Source organism: Monodon monoceros, unplaced genomic scaffold (genome assembly GCF_005190385.1).
Source record: "Monodon monoceros isolate NGI ecotype Baffin Bay Population unplaced genomic scaffold, NGI_Narwhal_1 Super_Scaffold_22, whole genome shotgun sequence".
Lineage (NCBI taxonomy): Eukaryota > Metazoa > Chordata > Mammalia > Artiodactyla > Monodontidae > Monodon > Monodon monoceros.
The window spans coordinates 94,037,306-94,059,654 of record NW_021703779.1 but is presented as its reverse complement, the minus strand read 5'-3'; the positions used below and the strand labels follow the sequence as shown (position 1 = coordinate 94,059,654).

The window sequence follows — 22,349 nt, the reverse complement described above, 5'->3', positions numbered from 1 at the left end:
TAGCTCTCCTTTTTAAGATCTCATGTGCTAGTAAAGAAATATTTTTTTCTCCCTTACACTGTGCACTTTTGACAGTGGAGACTATATTGTCTAACCCTCTTATTTGGCATTGTTTTAAGTTAAAAGTTTGTGGATATAAGTCACAAGTTAATGTGGCCTCTGAAACAAAGCTCTTGCTGCTGTATACATATGATGGGGCCCAAGAACTTATTTTTAGAACTTTTGAAAGTAAATTACCAATATCACACATTTCACACAAATATTGTCGTATATATTCAACTACATTATCACAGTACCATAGCTCACTCAAGAAATTTAACATTGATACACTATAATTATAATTTGGAGTCCATATTTAAATTTCCCTTGTCTTTTCAAATGTGTCATTTACAGATGATAAACTGCAAGAACATTGAAGATGTGTCACTATGCACACACAGAGCCACTAGCAAAGAGTGAGAGACTTACTGATTCAAGGCATTTAATGAAATCCCTGTGCAATCATTATCTGACTACGAGGCTAACAGAGACTTCAATGGCTGCACATAACAAAGAATACAGATTTTACAAAATCAGTCAAGGATAGTCACTAAACAAACACTAAAAACCGAACTCTAGAAGAAGGGGATCAGATTTCCAGAGTAATCATATTAAATTGTTTAAAATGTCTAGTTTCAGCAAAAAACTACAAAACATACACACACACAAAGTATGGTCTGTACACAGGAAAAAAGATGTCATAGAAACAGTCCTTGAGGAAGCCCAGATGTTGGCTTTGGTAAAGACTGAACCAGCTATTTTAAATATCTTCAAATAACTAAAGGAAAACATCTAAAGAATTAAAGGAAAGTATGAGAATGATGTCTCACCAAATAGAGAATATTAATAAAGTGACAGAAATTATTTAAAAAGAGAATCAAATTGAATTTCTGGATTTGAAAAGTGCTATAACAGAATGAAAAATTCACTAGAAGGGCCTAACAGCAGATTTGAGCTGGCAGAAAGGATTAGCAAACTTGAAGATAATTCAATTACCATTGTCTAGACTGAGGATCAGAAAGAAAAACAGGATGAATAAAAATGAACAGAGCTTAAGAGACCTGTGAGACACCATTAAATGGCCAACATACACATAATGGGAGTCTCAGAAGTAGAAAAGAGAAAAAAAGAACAGAAAGGATATTTGAAGAAATAATGAGTAAAAACTTCTCAAAAATAGTCTACACATCCAAGAGCTCAAATATTTCCTAGTAGGATAAACACAAAAAAATTCACTTCTTAGTCAACCTCTCAAAGACAAAGAAAAAATCTTGAAAGCAGGAAAATTAAAAGATAACTGATTTCCCATCAGAAACAATGGGCACTAGAAGTCAGTGTGATGACATATACAAAATGTTTAAAGCAAAAGACTGACAACCAAGAATTCTATATCCAGCAAAAATATCCTTAAATGAGGGAAAAATAGACATTGTCAAGTACACAAAGACTGACAGAATTAATGGCCAGAAGACCAGTCCTACAAGAAATGCTAAAAAGAGTCGTCAGGCTTGAAATGAAAGAACACTAGAGAGTAGGAAGAAAGAAAGAAAGAAAGAAAGAAAGAAAGAAAGAAAGAAAGAAAGAAAGAAAGAAAGCACCAGAAAAGGTAATTGCATAGATAAATATAAAAGACAACACAAATCTTATTTGGGGGGAACGTTTTTTTCTCTCTAACTTGAAAGATAACTGCATAATTCAATAATTATACGAGTGTTTTGATGGGGTTATAATGTATAAAATATAAAGGAACAGTTTGTATATCAGTAATAGCACAAAGGAGGAGGGAAGGAATGGAGCTATATGGTTGCAAAGTTTTTACATATGATTGGAATCAGGTTGGTATTAATCCAAAGTAGACTGTATTTTAAGATGTCAATTGTAATCCCTGGGCCAAGCACTAAGAAAATAATTTTTTAATATAGTAAATTAAACAAGAGAATTAAAAGGTATATTAGAAAATATCTATTTAACACAAAAGAAATCAATAATGGAGGAATAGAGGAACAAAAAAGACATGCAACATATAGAAAATGGCAAAATGGCAGATGTAAATCCTACTTTATCAGTAATTACTTTAAATGTAACTAGATTAAGCAAACCAGTTAAAAGGCAGAGATTGCCAGACTCTGTATAAGAGACACACATGTTCTAACTGTATGCTGTCTACAAGAGACACATTTTAGATTCAAAGATACAAATAGAATGTAAGTAAGAGTGGGAAAAGATATACGATGCAAACAGTAACCAAAAGAGAGCTAAGTGGCTATAATAATTATCAGACAAAATAGAATTTAAGACAAAATTTGTTACTAGAGAAAACAAAGGACATTTTATAACTATAAAAAGGTGAATCTATCATGAATATTTAACAATTATTAACACATTTCCACCTATCTACAGAGCTGAAAAATACATGAAGCAAAAACTGATAGAACTGAAGGGAGAAATAGAAATTTAACAATAACAGTTGAAGAATTTATTACCCCACTTTCAGTAACGGACAGAGCTAGATAAATGACCAAAAAGGAAATAGAATACTTGGACAACACTATAAGCCAACTAGACCTAATGGACATCTATTTATAGAACATGCCATACAACAACAGCAGAATATATGTTCTTCTGAACTGCACATGGAATATTCTCCAGGATAGATTATATGTTAGCTCATAAAATAAACCTCCCTAAATTTTTTAAAGGATTGAAATAATAAAAAGTATGTTCTGCAAACATACTTGGGAATATAATGAAATTAAATTAGATATCAAAAACAAAATAAAATTTCAGAAATTCACACATAAATGGATAGTAGAGAAGACACTGCAAAATAACCACTAGTTCAAAGAAGAAATCACAAAGGAAGTTAGAAAATACTTTGAGATGAATGAAAGGGAGAGTACAGTATATGCCAAGCTTCCTCAGAAACATTTATAATTGTAAATCTTATGTTAAAAAGGAAATAAGATTTCAAATCAATAACTTAAATTTCCACCTTTATGAAACTAGAAAAAGAACAGCAAACTAAATTCAAAGCAAGCAGAAAGAAAACCATAGTAAATTGTTTATTAGCAAAATATTTATAGATTTAGCTCTCCATATTTAAGTCATGACTCATTTTGAGTTAACTTTTGTATTTGTGTGAAGTAAGGATCAAGGTTCTTTTTCTTTTCTTCTTGTGGAAGTCCAACTATTCCAAGACAATTTGTCGAAAAGAAAAGATTATCCTTTCCAAGTTGAATTGCCTTGACACCTTTCTTGAAAGTCAATTGCATATATGCATATGCACGCATTTAATTCTGGACTGTCTTGTTTCGTTCCATTGATCTTCAATGCCAATTTGTTCCTTTTCAAAATTAACTACTTTACATCTTTTGTATTTATATATAAATTTGAGAAGCAGCTTGTCAATTTCTTCAAAAATGCCAACTGAGATTTGACTGAAATTGTATTGAATCTCTAAATCAATTTGGAAAGAATTGCCATCCTAACTATATTTAGTCTTCCAATTCATGCATATGCCGTATCTCTATATTTATTTAAGTCTTCTTTAATTTAGCTCAGTAATCTTTCACAGTTTTCAGTGTTAAAAAACATGTATATTTTTGTCATACTTATTCCTAAGGATTTTATATTTTAAATTAATATTTCCTCATTGTTTATTGCTGCTATATAGAATATGACTGATTTGTATCTGGTTCTGTTTGATAGATTTTTTTTCTCCTCATTATGTGTCATATTTTCCTGCTTCTTGGCATTTGTGATAAATTTTTATTGGATACCAGACATTGTGAATTTTACCTTATTGGGTGCTGGCTATTTTTGTATTGTTTTAAATATTCTTGAGCTTTATTCTGGAAATAGTTTGATCCCACTGAGGCTTGCTTTTAAGCTTTGTTTGGGAGGACTAAATACACCTTTAGTCTAGGGCAGTTCTGTACAATAAAAATTTTATGCAAGTCACAAATATGTGCCACATATGTTACATTTTCTAGAGCCACATTAAGATATAGTGAAGAGAAACTGGTAAGATTAATTTTAATTATATATAAATACATTACATATATATTATATTGATACCCAAACCAGAAAAAACAGTACAGAAAATTAAAAATTATAGACCAATATCTTTTATGAACATAGACATGGAAATCCTCAACAAAGCATTAGCATATTGAATCCAGCAATGTATAAAAAGAACACACCATAACCAAATGGGATTTATCCCAGGAATGCAAAGTAATCCATTATATTAATAGTCGAAAGAAGAAAAACCCTATGATCATATCAATTGATGCAGAAAAAGTGTCTGACAAACTTCAACATACATTTATGATTTTTTTTAAAAAATGTCTTGGCAAACTTGGAATAGAATGTAACTTGCACAACCTGAACCACAGAACCTACAGCTGACTAAATGGTGAAAGACTGAAGGCTTTCTAAGATCAATTAAAAATGTATATCTGCTTTCAGTACTTCTATTCCACATTGTACTGGAGATCCTAGACAATGCAACAAGGGAAGGAAAAACATTAAAGCCATACAGATTGGAAAGGAAGAATAAAACTATCTCATGATTCTGTATAAAGAAAACCCTAAAGAATCTATTAAAAACTTGATAGAATAAAAAAATGAATTTAGCAAGGCCACAGACTACAAGGTCAATACACAAAAATCAACCATAGACTAACAATAAACAATTGGAAAGAAATTTTAAAAGACAGCACCATTGTAAATTGTTGCAAAGGAAATGTAATACTTAGGTATAAGCTTAACAAATCATTATAGGACTTACACAGTAAAAACTACAAAACATGGATGAAAGAAATGACATACTCTGTTCATGGATTGGAAGATTCAGCAGAATAAATATGCTTTCACTCAGCATAAGGTTTTCAAGGTTCATCCATGTTGTGGTATGTATCAATACTTCATTCCTTTTTAAGACTGGATAATAATAATGTACCACATTTTGTTTACCCTTTTATCAGTTGATGAATATTTGGATTGTTTCTACTCTTTGGCTATTACGAATAATGCTGCTGAACATTTGTGTACAACTCTTTGTGTAGAATGTGTTTTCATTTCTCTTGGGTATGTAGCAAGGAGTGAAATTGCTGGGTCGTATGGTAACTCTATGTTTAACCATTTGAGGAAGTGCCATATTGTTTTCCAAAGTAGCTGCACCATTTCACATTCCCACAAGCAGTATGTGGATCTACAGATCCTCACCTACACTGGTTATTATTTGTCTTTTTAAAATTATTATATCTATCCTAGCAAGTATAAAATGGTATCTCATTGTGGTTTTGATTTGAGTATACCTAATGACCAATGATGTTGGGCATATTTTCATGTGCTTGTTGGCCATTTGTATGTCTTCTTTCTGGAAATGTCTATTCAAGTGCTTTGTCCATTTTTAAATTGGTTTATTTGTATTTTTATTGTTGAATTATAATTGTTTTTTATAAAGGCACAAGTCCCTTACCAGACATATGATATTTAATTACTTTCTCTTACTCTGTGGGTTTTCTCTTCATTTTCTTCATGGTGTCCTTTGAAGTACAAAGTTTTTAACTTTGATCAAGTCCAATTTGACAATTTTTTTCCTTTTGTTCCTTGGCTTTTGGTGTCATCTCTAAGAAACCATTGTTTTACCCAAGGTCATGAGGATTTACTCCTAAATTTTCTTCTTAAAGTTTTATAGTTTTTATCTATTAAATTTAGTTCTATGATTCATTCTGAGTTGAATTTTGTATGTGGTATGAGGTAGGAGTCCAACTTCATTCTTTTGAATGTGGATGGACAGTAGTCCCAGCAAGCCCAACTGATTGCCAAAGGTGCAAAAGCAACTCAGTGGAAGAACAATAGCCTTTTCAGCAAATGGCAAATGGATACCCACAGGCAAAACAAACAAAAAATCCTCCATGTAAACTTCACTCCTTAAGCAAAAATGAGCTCAAAGTTGATCATAGAGCTAAATGCAAATCTTACAACTATAAAACTTGAAGAGGAAAACATAAGAGAAATCTTCATGACCTCGGGTTAGGTAAAGAGTTCTTAGACATAATACCAAAAGCATAATCCATTAAAAATTTGATAAATTTGACTTCATTGAAATTAAAACACTTTGCTCTATGAAAGACACCATTAAGTAAATGAAAAGATAACACGCAAACTGAGAGAACACATTTGCAATTTACATTCCTGACAAAGAGCTAGTATCCAGAATATATTTTAAAACTATCTAAATCCACCTGTAAGCAAGCAAAGTACCCAATAAAAATGGGCAAAGGATCTGAACAGACACCTCACCACAGAGGATATCTATATAGCACATAAGCATATGAAAAGATGCTCAACTTCATTCTAATTTGGGAAATGCAAATTAAAATCATAATGAGATACCACTACTTAATCTGTTAGAATAGTTAAACTTTAAAAAACTTGACAAATGCTAAGAAGGATACAGAGCAAGTGGTGAGAATGAAAGATGGTATAGCCACTCTGGAAAAGAGTTTGGCAGTTTATTATAAAGTTAAATGTACACTTACTTCATGATCCAGCAATATCACTCCTAGATATTTAAGCCAGGGGAATTTAACTTATGTTCACAGAAAGACCTGTACATGAATGTTCACAGCAGCTTTATTCACAATTATTAAAAACTGGAAACAACCCAAATGTTCTTTAATGGGTGAATGAATAAGCAAACTGTGGTACATCCACACAACAAAAAACTACTCAGCGATAAAAGGGAATAGATTATCGATACATACAAAACCAGATGAATCTCGAAGATATTAATGCTGAGTGAAATAAGCCAGTCCCAGAAGGTTACCTACTGTATGATTCCATTTATATGACATTTTAGAAAAAGTAAACTAAAGGAATGGAGAATGGAGCAGTGGTTTCCAGGGGGGATTCGAGAGAGTTTGATTACAAAGGGGCAACATTATGGAATTTGGGGTGTTGATGGAACTGTTGTGTATCCTGATTGTGGTGGTGATTACATTAGTCCTTCCAGGTCTTAAAACTCCTAGAAATGTATGCCTGTGTGTGTGTGTGTATCTTAATTATGACGGTGCTTACACAGGTATATACACTCATCAAAACTCATTGAACACTTAAAATAGATGAATTTTACTCTGTGTAAATCATACCTCAACAATGTTGATTTTTTAAAAAAACGAAGTCTCTCCACACCAATCCTACTCCTTAAAAATAACTACTAATGACAATTTAGTGTGTACCTCTCTAGAACATGTAAGCATGTAATAATATAAAGGGGTTTTCAGTTGGATAAAGGGTATCATTTTACACAATATATATTGCTCTTTATGTTGCTTTTTTCACTTAGAGGTCTTATAAATATATGGATGAATGCATAGATATGATATGTGTTTCTACATATAAAATGTTGATAGAGCTACTATATTTTTTAATAGTTTGATTATAAGCCATTTTGTGGATGTGACATCATTTATTTAAGCAGTCTCCCACTGTTGGGTATTTAGGTTGTTGCCAGTTGTTTTGCTCTTACAAGCTGCAGTGCTAGCGAACAGCCCTGCGCATACATCTTTTTGCAAGTATATGGATAAGATAAATTTCTAATTGTAGAATTACTGCATCGTAAGGTAAGTGTAATTTGAATTTTTATAGCTACTGACAGATTGCCCTCTGTAGAAGCAAGTAGAACTTTGAGGATGAGTCAGGGGTGCATTTTGCATTTTCCCATCCCAAATCACTGAACTTCTCTCTTTCATAGGATCATGCCGATATCGAGTGGAAGTTTGCAAGGACGAAGCTCTGGATGAGTTACTTCGATGAAGGCGGCACCTTGCCACCTCCTTTCAACATCATCCCCAGCCCCAAGTCATTTCTATACCTTGGTAACTGGTTCAACAACACCTTCTGCCCCCAAAGAGACCCTGATGGTAGACGGAGAAGGCACAACTTGAGAAGCTTCACAGTAAGGCTTTTAAAAATTATGTTTCTTTGTAAACACAACTGTTTTCTCCTTTTCCTCCTTTGTAACATTCCCTATCTTGAACATCTTAAAACTACTCCAACCTACAGATGCTTTGGGGGTTTGTCAGGCAGTAGCTCCTGTGTCATGTTCCAGTCCTAACGTTTAGAAATATATTCGAGTGGATGGGCTGCTGGGAGACTGCTGATGTAACCTCTCTTGTCCGTTTTCAATGACAGGAACGCCATGCTGACAGCCTGGTACAGAATCAACATTACCAGGTAAAGCTTCTTCATAGGGACTAAGCACAATAGTTCTTGGTCAGTTGTGTGAACTTGGACAAATCACTTACCCTCACTGATCCTCAGTTTCCTCGTCTGTAAAATAAGGATGATAAAACTTAAACTGTAGTTGTGAGAACTGAGTTGCGAGTATGTATATATGGTTGTGTGTGTGTGTGTGTGTGTGTGTGTGTGTGTGTGTGTCCTGGCACAGTGCCTGACACATTGCATTAAGTGGTAGCTATCATCATCACCATTACTAACACAAAGCAGGGTGACTATGTGTATACCATTCCCAGAGGCTAAGTTAAAAGAGGCCACCCCTGTAAAGGAGAAGTATAGATTGCCTCTAAGAAAAAGTATCTTGATTATGTAATTAGTGGACATTGAAATCATCAGACTCTGTGACACTGAAGAATGACTTTCTCAACTTTATAAAAGGAAGAAAAACTCTCATCTTACTAGGAAGGTTCAAGTTTAATCTAGCCTGGAGGGAAAGGATATTGGCTGTGACAATTCAAGGATTATTCTGCTCTCATTATTCCATGAATGTGTATCCGTGTTTACCTTATGCTTGGGTGGAAAATTTTCCTTTCGGGTAAATTTGATCTCACTGGCCCACTCTGCCACCAAATTTGGACACATAATAAATTCTTCATTTAGCCAATGGACTTAACTGGGGGGTTTTGTAGAAAGTGCCTGGATCCTGTGAGGATTTTCCAATGCAAAGACAGTCTAAGCGTATTTTATTTCCTGTGTATGTTTCTTATTTTACTGAGGGTCCAAGAAGGAAACTGAATGCTTCTTCATGTTTTTGTTTAAATTCCAGGAAGTTATCAGGAATTTAGTCAAAAGATATGTGGCAGCTATGATAAGAAATTCCAAAACAAATGAGGGACTAACAGAAGAAAATTTTAAGGTAATTTGATCATAAAGTGGTTTAATTCTTCATTCACATTTCCTAAGCATCATTTAATCTTCACAGTGTTTGAGGTTTCTGGTGATGGAATTTCAACAGCCTGTAATACAGCAAAACCAGCTACAATTCTTATTCTCTCTCTTAGAATAGTCAGTCATCCAGTAGATGGATAGATTTTTACCAATGTCTGTCACACCACAATCAGCTTTATGGATAATAAAAATATACATTCTTTTAATATTCTGGGTTTTTCTCAGCATGGGAACTGAGTGCTTTAAATGATATGGCATGGGTGTGTGATGAGAAGAAAGATAGCGAAGGGAAGATGCCTAGAGATTTAAAGGCCTTCTTTAAATAAGATAAAGACAAAAATTCTATTATTAAATCTAACATTTATGAAACCCTACCATTACACATTTTTGGCTGTCACATTGGGATGCTATTGGCATCTAGTGAGTAGAGACCAGGGTTGTTGCTAAAAATCCTACAATGCACAGGACAGCTCCCTACAGCAAAGAATTACCACACTCAACATGTCAATTGGTTGAGAAACCCTATCCTAGAACACATATATGTTTTCTAAGGAACATAAGAAGGCTGTTATCCTAATCCATAGACATAACTCATCAATTGAGGGCCTGCTATATGCCAAACACTCTGCTAGGTGCTGGGGCACAGTCATGAGCAAGATATAACCAGCCCCTACTCTCTCGTGGAGTCACACACAATAATAATAGAGGCGAATGACTGAGTATTCTAACAGGATCAACACAGGGTGCTGTAGAGACATAGAAATGGGGGGACACCCAACTGGGACTTGGGGATTCGAGGCAGGCTTTCCAGAGGAAGCCATGTTTAAGCTGAGGTTTGAAGGAGGAGCCAGATAAAAGAGTTGGGGAGAAGAGTGTTCCAGACAGAGAAAACAGCACAGCACGTGCAAAGGCCCAGAGGCAAGAGAGAATATGTCCATACAGGTGGACAGTAAAAAGCCTGGGGAAAGAGCAGGAAGGAATGAAATGGGAGAGATAGACATGTACCAGACCTTGAAAAACCTTGTAGTCTGTGGGATGGCATTTTTCCTTTTTCCTAAGGTCAGCGACAAGTTACTAAAAAGTGTTAAGCAAGAGGACGACATGATCAGATATAAACTTTTCAAAGATGGTTTTTAAAAGCGTGATCTGGTATCTAGGCAGCCAGTTAGAGATAGAAGACATTTCACAGGCGCTTGAATAAACAAGGTCCCCTGGCCCAAAACAGCAGTCTCATCTCCTGACATTCCACTTCCCTAGTTTTATTCCTGAGAGTCCTAAAAGCTTTTTCCTCTTCAGTAGTACTTTTTTTTTTTTACGTCTTTATTGGAGTATAATTGCTTTGCAATGGCGTGTTAGTTTCTGCTTTATAACAAAGTGAATCAGTTATACATATACATATGTTCCCATCTCTCTTCCCTCTTGCGTCTCCCTCCCTCCCCTTTAGATTCCAATGAGAGCCCTACTCTAATACCCTCATTGTTGGTTACCACTTCAGTCTGTTGGCGTGCTCCTGATAGGGAGGTTCTGAAATCAACTTTACCAACTGCACATTTTTTTCCCAATGGCCCGCTCTGCCCACAGCATTGTTAATATGTTCTTCTTGTGCTTGAATGATGTGAGATTTTTCTGGTAGTTCATGTACCTTGTGATTTGCAGTGAGGCAAAACCTGGAACATTCCGAAGGATGCCCAATGTGCCTATTTTGAACTAAAGACCAAGCTTCTTAACATAACGTGTCTTCTCTCTTGCCCTAGGAATTAAAGCAGGACATTTCCAGCTTTCGATATGAAGTGCTTGACCTCTTAGGAAATAGGAAGCACCAAAGGAGAAGTTTTTCCACTAGCAGCACTGAACTCTCTCAGAGAGATGATACCAATGATGGCAGTGGCGGGGCTCGGGCCAAATCCAAGAGTGTCTCTTTCAATTTAGGCTGCAAGAAAAAAGCCTGCCATGGGCCACCTCTCATCAGGACCATGCCAAGAGTTGGTGGTGGCCAAGGGAAGTCAAAAGCTGAGTCATCAAGCAAACGCTCCTTCATGGGTCCCTCTCTCAAGAAACTGGGTCTCCTATTTTCCAAGTTTAATGGTCATATGTCTGAACCCAGTTCAGAGCCGATGTACACAATTTCTGATGGAATCGTTCAGCCGCACTATATGTGGCAGGACATCAAATATTCTCAGATGGAGAAAGGGAAAGCAGAGTCCTGTTCTCAAAGTGAAATTAACCTCAGTGAGGTAGAATTAGGTGAAGCCCGGGGCGCTGCTCAGAGCAGTGAATGCCCTCTAGCCTGTTCCAGCTCTCTTCACTGCGCATCCAGCATCTGCTCCTCAAATTCTAAACTTTTAGACTCCTCAGAGGATGTATTTGAAACTTGGGGAGAGGCTTGTGACCTGCTCATGCACAAATGGGGTGATGGACAGGAAGAACAAGTTACAACTCGGCTCTAAGTCAAGCCGGTATCACCTGTTCTGGAACTCAGAAAATTTCTAATTTCTTTGCTCTCAGAGGTGACATAGAATATGATTCCCTCACTGCCCCCCACTAGACAGGAGAGTGAAACTCCTATTGTTTTCACCATCTTTTATAGCCACATTCTTCATTTTTTGTTCTTGTTATTATTATTACTATTATTTGCTTTTTTATACCTACAAACACTAAGTCCATTTCAAAACCAACTGAAGGGGTGTTTGCCCCTAATCAGCAGAGGTGCAGTCGGGTGCTTTAACCCTTTGGCTTTGCTTTTCTTACCCTTGCTTCCTTGAAGCTCCAGGTGCCACTTTGCTACTGTCGCTGCCGCACAGATTCCTGACCTTCCTCGGGATCTCACACCATTTCCCCACAGGGCTGAGGGCTGTGCTCAGCGGTCCCCACCAGCTATCAGATAAGGCAGACTAACTTGCCTATCTTTTTTGCCCTTCAGTGCTCCATGCTGCCCATTCTGGTTCAATGAACAGCATCAAAGGGAAACTGAATAGACTCCAAAGAACTGTCAGCTTGTGGTTTCTAGGTATAACTGGACTTCGTGTTGTTTTTGCTTTTAAATACTACAACTTCTCCTTATCATGGGGGCTGTTGAATTTGTTTCTTAAAGATTTGTGAGTTTCCTAATGTATGCCAATGAATATTTACCCCATAGTATATGTCATATCTAATAAGTTAGTGAATTCCTTTCCTGTGTTTGTGTATTTCAGTTAGCTTACTACATTTTAAAATTTGATAGTATCGAGATTAGTATTTAGGATGTGTACTGTTTTTTAAAAACTTCTACTGTACTCTAATCAACAGTCACTACATCTCATACATTGGCAAGAAAAAATAATTAGCTGGTATATTTATAGGGTCCTATCTACTGTTGATAGTTTTAATCATCACTGCTATCAAAAGCATTTCTAAGATAAAAGCCTGGATTTGAAAATATTTTTTTAACAGAAAAATGACATCTTGTTGAGGTGTCAGAATCTGAAAACAGCACCTTCATTTTAATTATTCTGATAAAACAACAACAACAACAAAAAAACAATTTTAGGTCTAGATAACTTGATTCAAGTTGCAGTTTTAATGTTCAGTGGGGGCAGTGGAATTGCGTGTGTAAACTCATGTTAGATATACAACATAACAACCCTAGTGAATTCATGGAACTATAGACATGATCCAAATTCTACTGTCTTCAAAGAAAATTGCATTATACATCAAAACAAATTATTTTCCACAGCTTAGGAGTACCTCATCAGAACACATAGGTAAATGTTAAAAAATGAAGCCCATAATGCATATGGTCACCATGTTAGATCCAGTAACCATCAACTGATTACCTGCTAAACAAGGGTGGTTCTTACCAATGTTAGCACAAAGGTATCCCCAACTTACACAATAACACATGACCTGAAATAGCCCAAGGTCTGGGTCCTGGTGATTAAATTAATGGGTAGCTCAAAAAAGTAAGAAACTTAATTAGTTGTCACCCTGTTCTTGTATTCAATAAATGTCAACAGTAATAGGAAACCATCTAAATTCATGTGTATACTTTCTGGCAAAATTAAGTGAAATGAAGCTTTCTCAAACAATGCAAATATTCTTCCAAAATAGTTTTTGACAGTGTAGTTTCTGTTATTTGAATTGATTCCCATTCTAGCCCTAACTTTGGTGACTAACAAAATATTCTACATGAAAAAGACACAAACTAGGGATGATGGGGAAACAAGAGTAGGTGTTGAAGAACAAAGCTCAGATCCAAGAAAAAGTGATCAAGAGAACAAGCTGCATCAAGATCCATTTGGTAAGACATTATCACAAAATAATTCCTTGATCATGCCTAAAGTGATCATTTACTCAAATCCAACTTCTCTCCTGCTTCTCTAAGTGGGACTATCATAAGTGGCCCTGACATCAGTAACAGGTTACTTTCCAGAAGGAAGGTTTCTAAAGTTACAGAGTCAACTTTCTCAACTGTCAAATTCACTTTGAATAATAAATAGTACCTGGGCTACATTCCTAACTCATATTGATGGCACCAGAAACCAATACATGACCCTATTTCATCAAAAAAAAAAAAGTATGTCTTTCTCACAAATGCATGTACTTGTGATGACCTAGGTTTCATTGTTCCGGCAGTTACTTTATCAATTTGTTGGAAAACAAGGGTAGCCAGAGATAGAGCCATGGTCCAAAATACACTCTTCTCTCAGTTACGTTCTAAAGAGAGAATATGTGTAAATCATAATAGCCAATCTCTACTACTGAAAGAAACCAGTGTCATATTTCATGGGCAGTACATTCCTTTTCAGATCTTCTCAGGGTTACTGTCTTTATGACTTGGGCTTAAGATTTCACTAGCTGTGCTGAGGCCTAGCTATGTTGGGGATTGAAGCCAGTTAGCTGTTAGAGCTAATCAGCTATTGTCCTAACTTCCATGATGGTGACATCAACATTTTTATTAACTCTAACTCTAGTAGAAAGTAGGAAGGGAAGGAGATTTGTGTTCACCTCTCTAACGTCTGGATCAGCCACTATCAATAAAGATATTTCAAATCAAATGTTTAAGTATGTTCTCTGACCCCAGAGAAGGTATAAGCCAACTTGAGAGTAAATTTATAAACATAAAAGAGCCAAAAGAGAAACTTAGTGAGGATCTACTCAATTCTAACGTCTTATTTTACAAATACAAAAAAAAAAAAAAGGAGGTCCAGAGAAGGATAATGACTTGCTCAAGGTCACAGAACCAGTCAATAAACCCAAATCTTCTAGATTATGGAAACAAGACATTTATTATTAAGCACACATATTATATGTTATACATAGGAGATGTGGAAATGGATTGGCCACTATAGATACCTTTTTGTTCATTTGCCCAAAATGCCACGAACTCCACAAATTTCAGACTGACATATTTATATGTAAAGTTAAAAATGTGTTCCAAAGTCAAATACAATTATAAATGGTACAAGAATCATTTACTTTTTGTCTAAGTATCTATACCATGGTTCACCTCCATTACAGGTGAATTTCCTACCATTTCTGGCCACCTATTTTATTTGTTTGATTCCATCATAATTACATTAAAGCCTCCCTGATCATTAGTAAGGGTAAAAATATTATTGAATACAAAGAAAATGTCTGAATTATATTCAGAAATGGCCATTGTTGAAGTATGTCCTCCACTTCTAGCTTTAAATCCAGTGAAGTACAAAGAAAAAGGAATGATTCAAAATCACCATTTTTGGAAGATGCCAAATTTTATAGGCATATAAATCTCCAGGTTATATACTTCTGTCCACTTACATGGGAATACTTGAAATTTTCCGGTTCTTTCTGCCTCTCATAGTAATTTTACATTCCACTCTGACCTGATTTAGGGCATTTCAGCTAAGTCCAAAACATCTAAACATCTGTCTGCAATTTGATTAAAGACACACACACACACACACACACACACACACACACACACACACAAACCCTACAGCCTCTACGTTTTGAATGACTTAAATAATGAACAAATACTTTTTCAATAAGAACTTTATAGTTATTATGGCAGTGTAAAACCTCCTCTGCAAATTTCATTGGGGACTTCACTGAAAAATATGAGTCGATACCTTAGCCAGATAATATAAATAACCATTTGATGTTCATATTGCCTTGTGGGTAAGACTCAAGTGGTGTTTTAACTAACAGTTTAAGTGGCCCAGACCTTGGTTTGTTCAACCATCAGGTGAAAAGTACTTGAAGTTAGGCAGACATTCTTTCTTGTTTAAAAGTACACAAGAAAAACCGATCATGTTATTTTGGTAATCACATTTTCAAAACAGTGTTAATAGATTGCATGTATAGACATAGCCAACGTAAGTGGATGTAATTGTTTGGATCATTTAAAATACTCTTCATACCTACTTCTCAGCTCCCTCCAACCCCGAACCCTGTGGCTTTGCCTCAAACCTGTGTGTATTTTAGATTCTTTGGCTTGCTTTATCTAGATAATTGTTCCAAATATCCACTTTGTTGGTGTAGAACTAGGCATTGGGAACCGAGTACCCCAATTCAGTGTGAGCATTACTTTAGTACAGAGAAATGCTATTTCTACTGTATTTCCAATGACCCTTTCCATCACTTTTTCCAACAGATGTGCATTTTGGCTTGCACTGTTTTGGGGATGCTTGTAAAAGTGAGAAGAACCTTGTCTGTGCAGACACACACATGCAATGAAACTTAATAGCGTTTGATTGCTCTGGCTTGGCCTTTCATCCTTTTTGGTAATTACTAAATCATTTTGAAGGGAGGGGGAGCAGGGAGAACTTCAATGGAAAGAAAATTCCTGAGATGTGATGAGGAATTGCTAAAATGAACTGCCAAAGCAGCATCCACTGTAGTACAACTGTTAATATTGGGAGCTCTCAGGATTTGGGGTTTCTGGTTTGAAGAATAAAGCTTGTAGGTCAGAAGAAAGAACCTACCTGTAAAAATAAAAATATATATTTTTGGTGAATTAAGTCTGTATACTTCAGATTTACTGCATACTTGAGATATTACTATTCATATGTTGATATGTGGCCTAGGATTTTCATCTGTATGCTGCATGGTGGTCCAGAGAAGAAGGTACTGGTAGGTCGTTTTGAGAGCTTTAAGAAATGGAATGTTTATTAAGAAACAAAGGAGTTGATTGCTGGAATGATACAGGCAGCTGGCTAGTAGTATTTTTAAGCTCTAGAGTAGATTTATATCTTTTTTTTAACATCTTTATTGGAGTATAATTGCTTTACATTGTTGTGTTAGTTTCTGCTATATGTATACATATATCCCCATATCCCCTCCCTCTTGCGTCTCCCTCCCACCCTCCCTATCCCATCCCTCTAGGTGGTCACAAAGCACCAAGCCGCTGTTTCCCACTAGCTATCTATTTTACATTTGGTAGTGTATATATGTCAATGCTACCTGTTAGTTTACTGGATCTGAGTTGTGGTCTTTTCCTAAAGATATACCATCAGTGCTTGTGGTACTTGAGAGACATGTACATATTAAGAATTATTAATGTTTAAATATAAAATTAAGTGGAATGCCCTTATGCCAAAAGCTTATCTGATGTGAAAGTTGTGACAGCTCTGTAGAAACTTCCCACTGCCACACAAATGAAAGGCAATTTCTATAGTAACAAAAAGAGCCTGCAACTTTTGATCATCGTAATCAACCTTCATAAATCCATGACTGTGGCACGCATCTGCCCTAACCTCATCCCTCACCCTCAAAAAGAAAAGCCTTCTTTACAATGCCAAATGACTTGACAGAACCACAGAAGACTAAATGAAGAAATAATGGTCTACAGTGTGAATGCCATTTTCAGCAACGTGCAGAGTATTTTGCCCTTTGACTTTTCTATGAGCAGGTTCCAGAGCAACCTAACATCCCAGGAGCTGCACTTCAACACATGCACATACTAAGACATCACCCTTGGTGGCAGTGTGCCTTTTATTTTGGCCTATGGTAGCCAACCATCTGCAAGTACAGTTAACCTGGGCTTGGTCATGGTGTCTTTTGCCACAATGTTCAACATACCCCACAATACTCATTGCGACAGATTGCCTTCCAACCTAGAAACCCTCTTGACAGTTCTCTGGTCTTATACAACCTTTAAAACTGACCCTTGGATGACAAGACAAAAAAGAGGCTTTGGATTTTTGTGGGGAGTGCTTGAGGTACTTAGATGGTGTGGTAAAGAGGCAAACGGAAAAGCTTTCAAAGCACGGACTAGTATGGATAAGGACTTTAAAATGTAGGGCTAAATCACCATACTGTCAAACTTTTTAGATAACCAAATTGAGGTGGCGTTCCCCGATTTTTTTAAAAAAAATGTAGTTTCTGGATTAAAACATCATCATTTCTCCCTCAACAAGATCCAGAAGTGCAACAGTATATGAAAACTAGCTCTGAACAAACTGTAAATCATTTTTCAAAGGTTGAGTTATATTTCGGTTGAATTTCAGATCATAGCACATTCTCACCTTGTGATCACTGTATTCCTAAATTCAACACATCAGACTCATAGTAAGGTTACATTTTAAATTGTGCAATATCACTGACTGGCTTTTATAAATATGCACTTGTGACCAATTACTGGAAGGACTGATTTCCCCAAATTTTATCTAAGAAATAAAATGAATTTGCCACAACCCTACAGAAAAGAGAAATAAAAGGTAAAAGTGGGAGAGGGTAGTATGGAAGAACGCTAGGTTCTATACCTGATGTCATATTTTAGCCTCAAAAATTTAGAATAAACATATAAAGTGAGATTATAAAATGAGACTGATATTTTCATAAACATGGCAGAATTAATGTGCCCAAATTAATGTTGTTCTTCAAAGCAGTCACCTTAAGCTGCACCCATATTCGAATGCTGACATTACTCAAACCATTGTGGACTTCTGCTTTTGGGAGGATGTTCAAAATCCACAATACAACCTCTTAATACCCTCAATGGTAGAAAATCATAATCTTGTAAGATTAAATTCTTAGAAACAGTCAAAACTAATTTTAGATCCATATTTGGTAAAAATTTGGGCAATCAAGCTGAGTTCTACTTTTTATGGTAAAAAATATTTTTCAAGTGCTATCACACAATAGGCACCTTGATAGGCACAATTATAAAATACCAAGACAGTTTCTTGTGGGGTTTGTGAAGTGACCTGAAACTGCTCTTTGGAATCTAGTTTTCTCCTTATCAACTTTGAGGAATAATTTGTGAACAACTACCTGCATCCATTTAAAGTGTACAATTCAGTGAGTCTTCACTGTTGTATACACCGCTAGGACCACCACCAAAATCAAGATACAAAAATTTCCATCACCCCCAAATGAGGCCTTGTTCCTCTTTCAATTCTGGAATCTATTATAGTTTCAAACATGCTTGGAACAGTGGCAGCCTTATTGGAATAAGTTTACAGCCTCCCAAGGAGGAAACATTAAAGAACACCATATTTAGATATAGAATCTCCACTGATTTGGGAACAACCGTAATGACTTAACCCTTGAAATATTTGTTTAAACAGTAAAACACATTCCAACTTCCAATGGCTTATGTTGTAAGTAAACTCAGTATTGGCTTCCCAAACCTTATTTGATCCATAAGAAATCACACTTTATAATACAGAGGCTCTGACAACTAGACTGTTAGCAGGAAGAAAGGGCAGTAAGGAAAAGCCCTGGCCTTCCCAGGAAATTGAGGGGAGGGTTTTGGATTCAGGAGGAGCTCCGGTAACAGAAGTAGGAGGCGGCTCTAATGGGAGGATGGCAACAGCTAGCTGAATTTTCAGGTCATTTGAAAATCACATGTTCACACTAGGTAGTTCCTGTATAAGATCCAGTCATATTATTTGAAGTACAGATTCATCCATTTTTGGTCACATCTCATAGTACTTCCTTTTACAACATATATTAAGCAATCAGTTTAAATAACCAAAGCAATGTAGTCTGTAGTCCAATAAGCAGAGTGATAACTGTGTTTAGTATACTTGGGCAGGAGAAGCACTCAGAATTCTTGAGTGTCTAGCAGGATTCATTGGAACCAATGGCACTAAAATGAATGTTGTGGGAGCTCATGAGGAAACCTCTAAACCCAAAGGGTCAACACATTAGTCTGTAGTTTTCTTAATGTTAAAGGCAATCCAATTTGATAAATTAACTTAAAATTTTTTAACTGGTCAAATTACTCTTCTAACATAGTACAAGTCAACCCATATGTTCTCTTATTTCAACTATAAAGACAAAGACCTTCTCAAGGACATTTCAGTTCAGATAGGGATAAACATCCTTCTCAAGTGAAAGCATTTTAATTTGTCTGTTTCTTATAACATAGGAATGCATACCAGTGGTAGAATTCAAGAAAGTATCACTATTTAAACTCTTCACAGGATTCAAGAGTTCTCAAAAACAGGTTGAAATTGAGGATGAAGAATTTCTACCTATTCAGAACAATGAATGTAGTTTGGAGCCAACATTTCCTAGACAATAAAGAATACTTTTAGAAAACAGGCGGTGTTTAATTCACTTTCTTAGCCTAGTTGGAGGCCCCAATCACACATCACCATACAGAAAATGTATGCATTGAACTTAAGGTTAAAATTGTATCTCCCGAGCTTAATCACGAAAAGGGGAAATTCCAAATGTGTTTGTGTAAACGGCATTTGGCTTTGCAGACTACTATTTTAAAAGCTAAAGCCTCCTTAAGTAACTATTACTTTTATTTAAATATTTTCTGTAGGAAGTGCAAAGTTACTGTCATCATTAAATGTGTTAAAAAGAATCTTGTACAATAAAATGATTGTGTCTTTAGCTTCAGTATAAACAAAAATAAAGCATTTACTTTTTTCCTCCAAAACGTATGGCTGCTCAGATTTAAGGTGATTGTTCCTCCCTTTTCCAACATAATCATTTATAGCCATCTATTATTAATAAACATTTGTGAACAACAGTGGATTTTACACTATCATTTAACCAGCAGACACACTTAAGGGAGACCTCCACAGTCCAATATATTTTGAAAAGTTCATGACTGAGAATAAACATTATTACTATCATTCTTTTATATTTCCCATTAAACAAAGCTGTATTAAATATTTAGAAAATTGAACAAGCATTCATAAAGACCTTTGAGATGATGACATGAAGGGACCAATACAGCTACAAAGCTATGGTGTACGACACTGACAAACCTTACTGGCCTTATCCTGAAAACTTCCGAGTAACCGAAGAATGATACATGTCGTACAGAGCAGTTTCAATCTGTGGGTCAGTGAGAAGACACATAAATTGAGGTTAAGCTGGTCATTATTCAGCCAGTATAATCTGAGTACATTTGGGTAATATTTTCTGAAGTTATCAGTTGACATTTCTTTTAAAGTTTTTTCTGTAGTCATGGACTTTTCAGCAATTAACTTTCGCCTAATTAATTCAGATTCCTGAAGTTTTGTCTTTTATTTTAATTAACTTTTAGGCCACCAGAACACTGGTTAGCATACCAGAACAGCTTCACTTTCAGCCAAGTAACTCAGTTGCAAGTCCTGACCTTTTTTTTTTTTTTTTTTTTAAAGTCATGGTTTTTTTTTTTACATCTTTATTGCAGTGCAATTGCTTTACAATGGTGTGGTAGTTTCTGCTTTATAACAAAGTGAATCAATTATACATATACATATGTTCCCATATCTCTTCCCTCTTGCGTCTCCCTCCCTTCCACCCTCGCTATCCTACACCTCTAGGTGGTCACAAACCATCGCGCTGATCTCCCTGTGCTATGCGGCTGCTTCCCACTAGCTATCTATTTTACGTTTGGTAGTGTATATATGTCCATGCCACTCTCGCACTTTGTCACAGCTTACCCTCCCCCCTCCCCATATCCTCAAGTCCATTCTCTAGTAGGTCTGTGTCTTTATTCCCGTCTTGCCCCTAGGTTCTTCATGACCTTTTTTTTTTTTTCCTTAGACTCCATGTATATGTGTTAGCATACGGTATTTGTCTTTCTCTTTCTGACTTACTTCACTCTGTATGACAGACACTAGGTCCATCCACCTCACTACAACTCAATTTGTTTCTTTTTGTGGCTGAGTAATATTCCATTGTATATATGTGCCACATCTTCTTTATCCATTCATCTGTTGATGGACACTTAGGTTGCTTGCATGTCCTGGCTATTGTAAATAGAGCTGCAGTGAACATTGGGGTACATGACTCTTTGAATTATGGTTTTCTCAGGGTATATGCCCAGTAGTGGGATTGCTGGGTCGTATGGTAGTTCTATTTTTAGTTTTCTGAGGAACCTCCATACTGTTCTCCATATTGGCTGTATCAATTTACATTCCCACCAGCAGTGCAAGAGTGTTCCCTTTTCTCCACACCCTCTCCAGCACTTATTGTTTCTAGATTTTTTGATGATGGCCATTCTGACCAGTGTGAGATATCTCATTGTAGTTTTGATTTGCATTTCTCTAATGATGATGTTGACCATTCTTTCATGTGTTTGTTGGCAATCTGTATATCTTCTTCGGAGGAATGTCTCTTTAGGTCTTCTGCCCATTTTTGGATTGTGGTGTTTTTTTTTTTTGTTTTTTTTTGGTTTTTTTTTTTGTGGTACACGGGCCTCTCACTGTTGTGGCCTCTCCCGTTGTGGAGCACAGGCTCTGGACGCGCAGGCTCAGCGGCCATGGCTCACAGGCCCAGCCACTCCACAGCATGTGGGATCTTCCCGGACCGGGGCACGAACCCGTGTCCCCTGCATCGGCAGGCGGACTCTCAACCACTGCGCCACCAGGGAAGCCCTGGGTTGTGTTTTTGATATTGAGCTGCATGAGCTGCTTGTAAATTTTGGAGATTAATCCTTTGTCAGTTGCTTCATTTGCAAATATTTTCTCCCATTCTGAGGGTTGTCCTTTGGTCTTATTGTTTTCTTTGCTGTGCAAAAGCTTTGAAATTTCATTAGGTCCCATTTGTTTATTTTTGCTTTTATTTCCATTTCTCTAGGAGGTGGGTCAACAAGGTTCTTGCTGTGATTTATGTCAGAGTGTTCTGCCTATGTTCTCCTCTAAGAGTTTGATAGTGTCTGGCCTTACATTTAGCTCTTTAATCCATTTTGAGTTTAT

The 22,349-nt window shown here is 36.2% G+C and overlaps 1 protein-coding gene across 1 annotated transcript in view; it reads left to right on the top strand.

Moving 5' to 3' along the window:
• Positions 1–12,043, top strand: part of TRPC5 (transient receptor potential cation channel subfamily C member 5) — a 133,514-nt gene extending 121,471 nt beyond the window's left edge. Inside the window, exons 7-10 of the mRNA XM_029240598.1 lie at positions 7,805–8,008; positions 8,245–8,286; positions 9,116–9,205; positions 10,992–12,043. Coding sequence (XP_029096431.1) covers positions 7,805–8,008; positions 8,245–8,286; positions 9,116–9,205; positions 10,992–11,684 — 1,029 coding nt within the window. The 3' untranslated portion in view covers positions 11,685–12,043. The remainder of the gene's footprint in view (positions 1–7,804; positions 8,009–8,244; positions 8,287–9,115; positions 9,206–10,991) is intronic.
• The last annotated feature ends 10,306 nt before the right edge of the window (positions 12,044–22,349 follow it).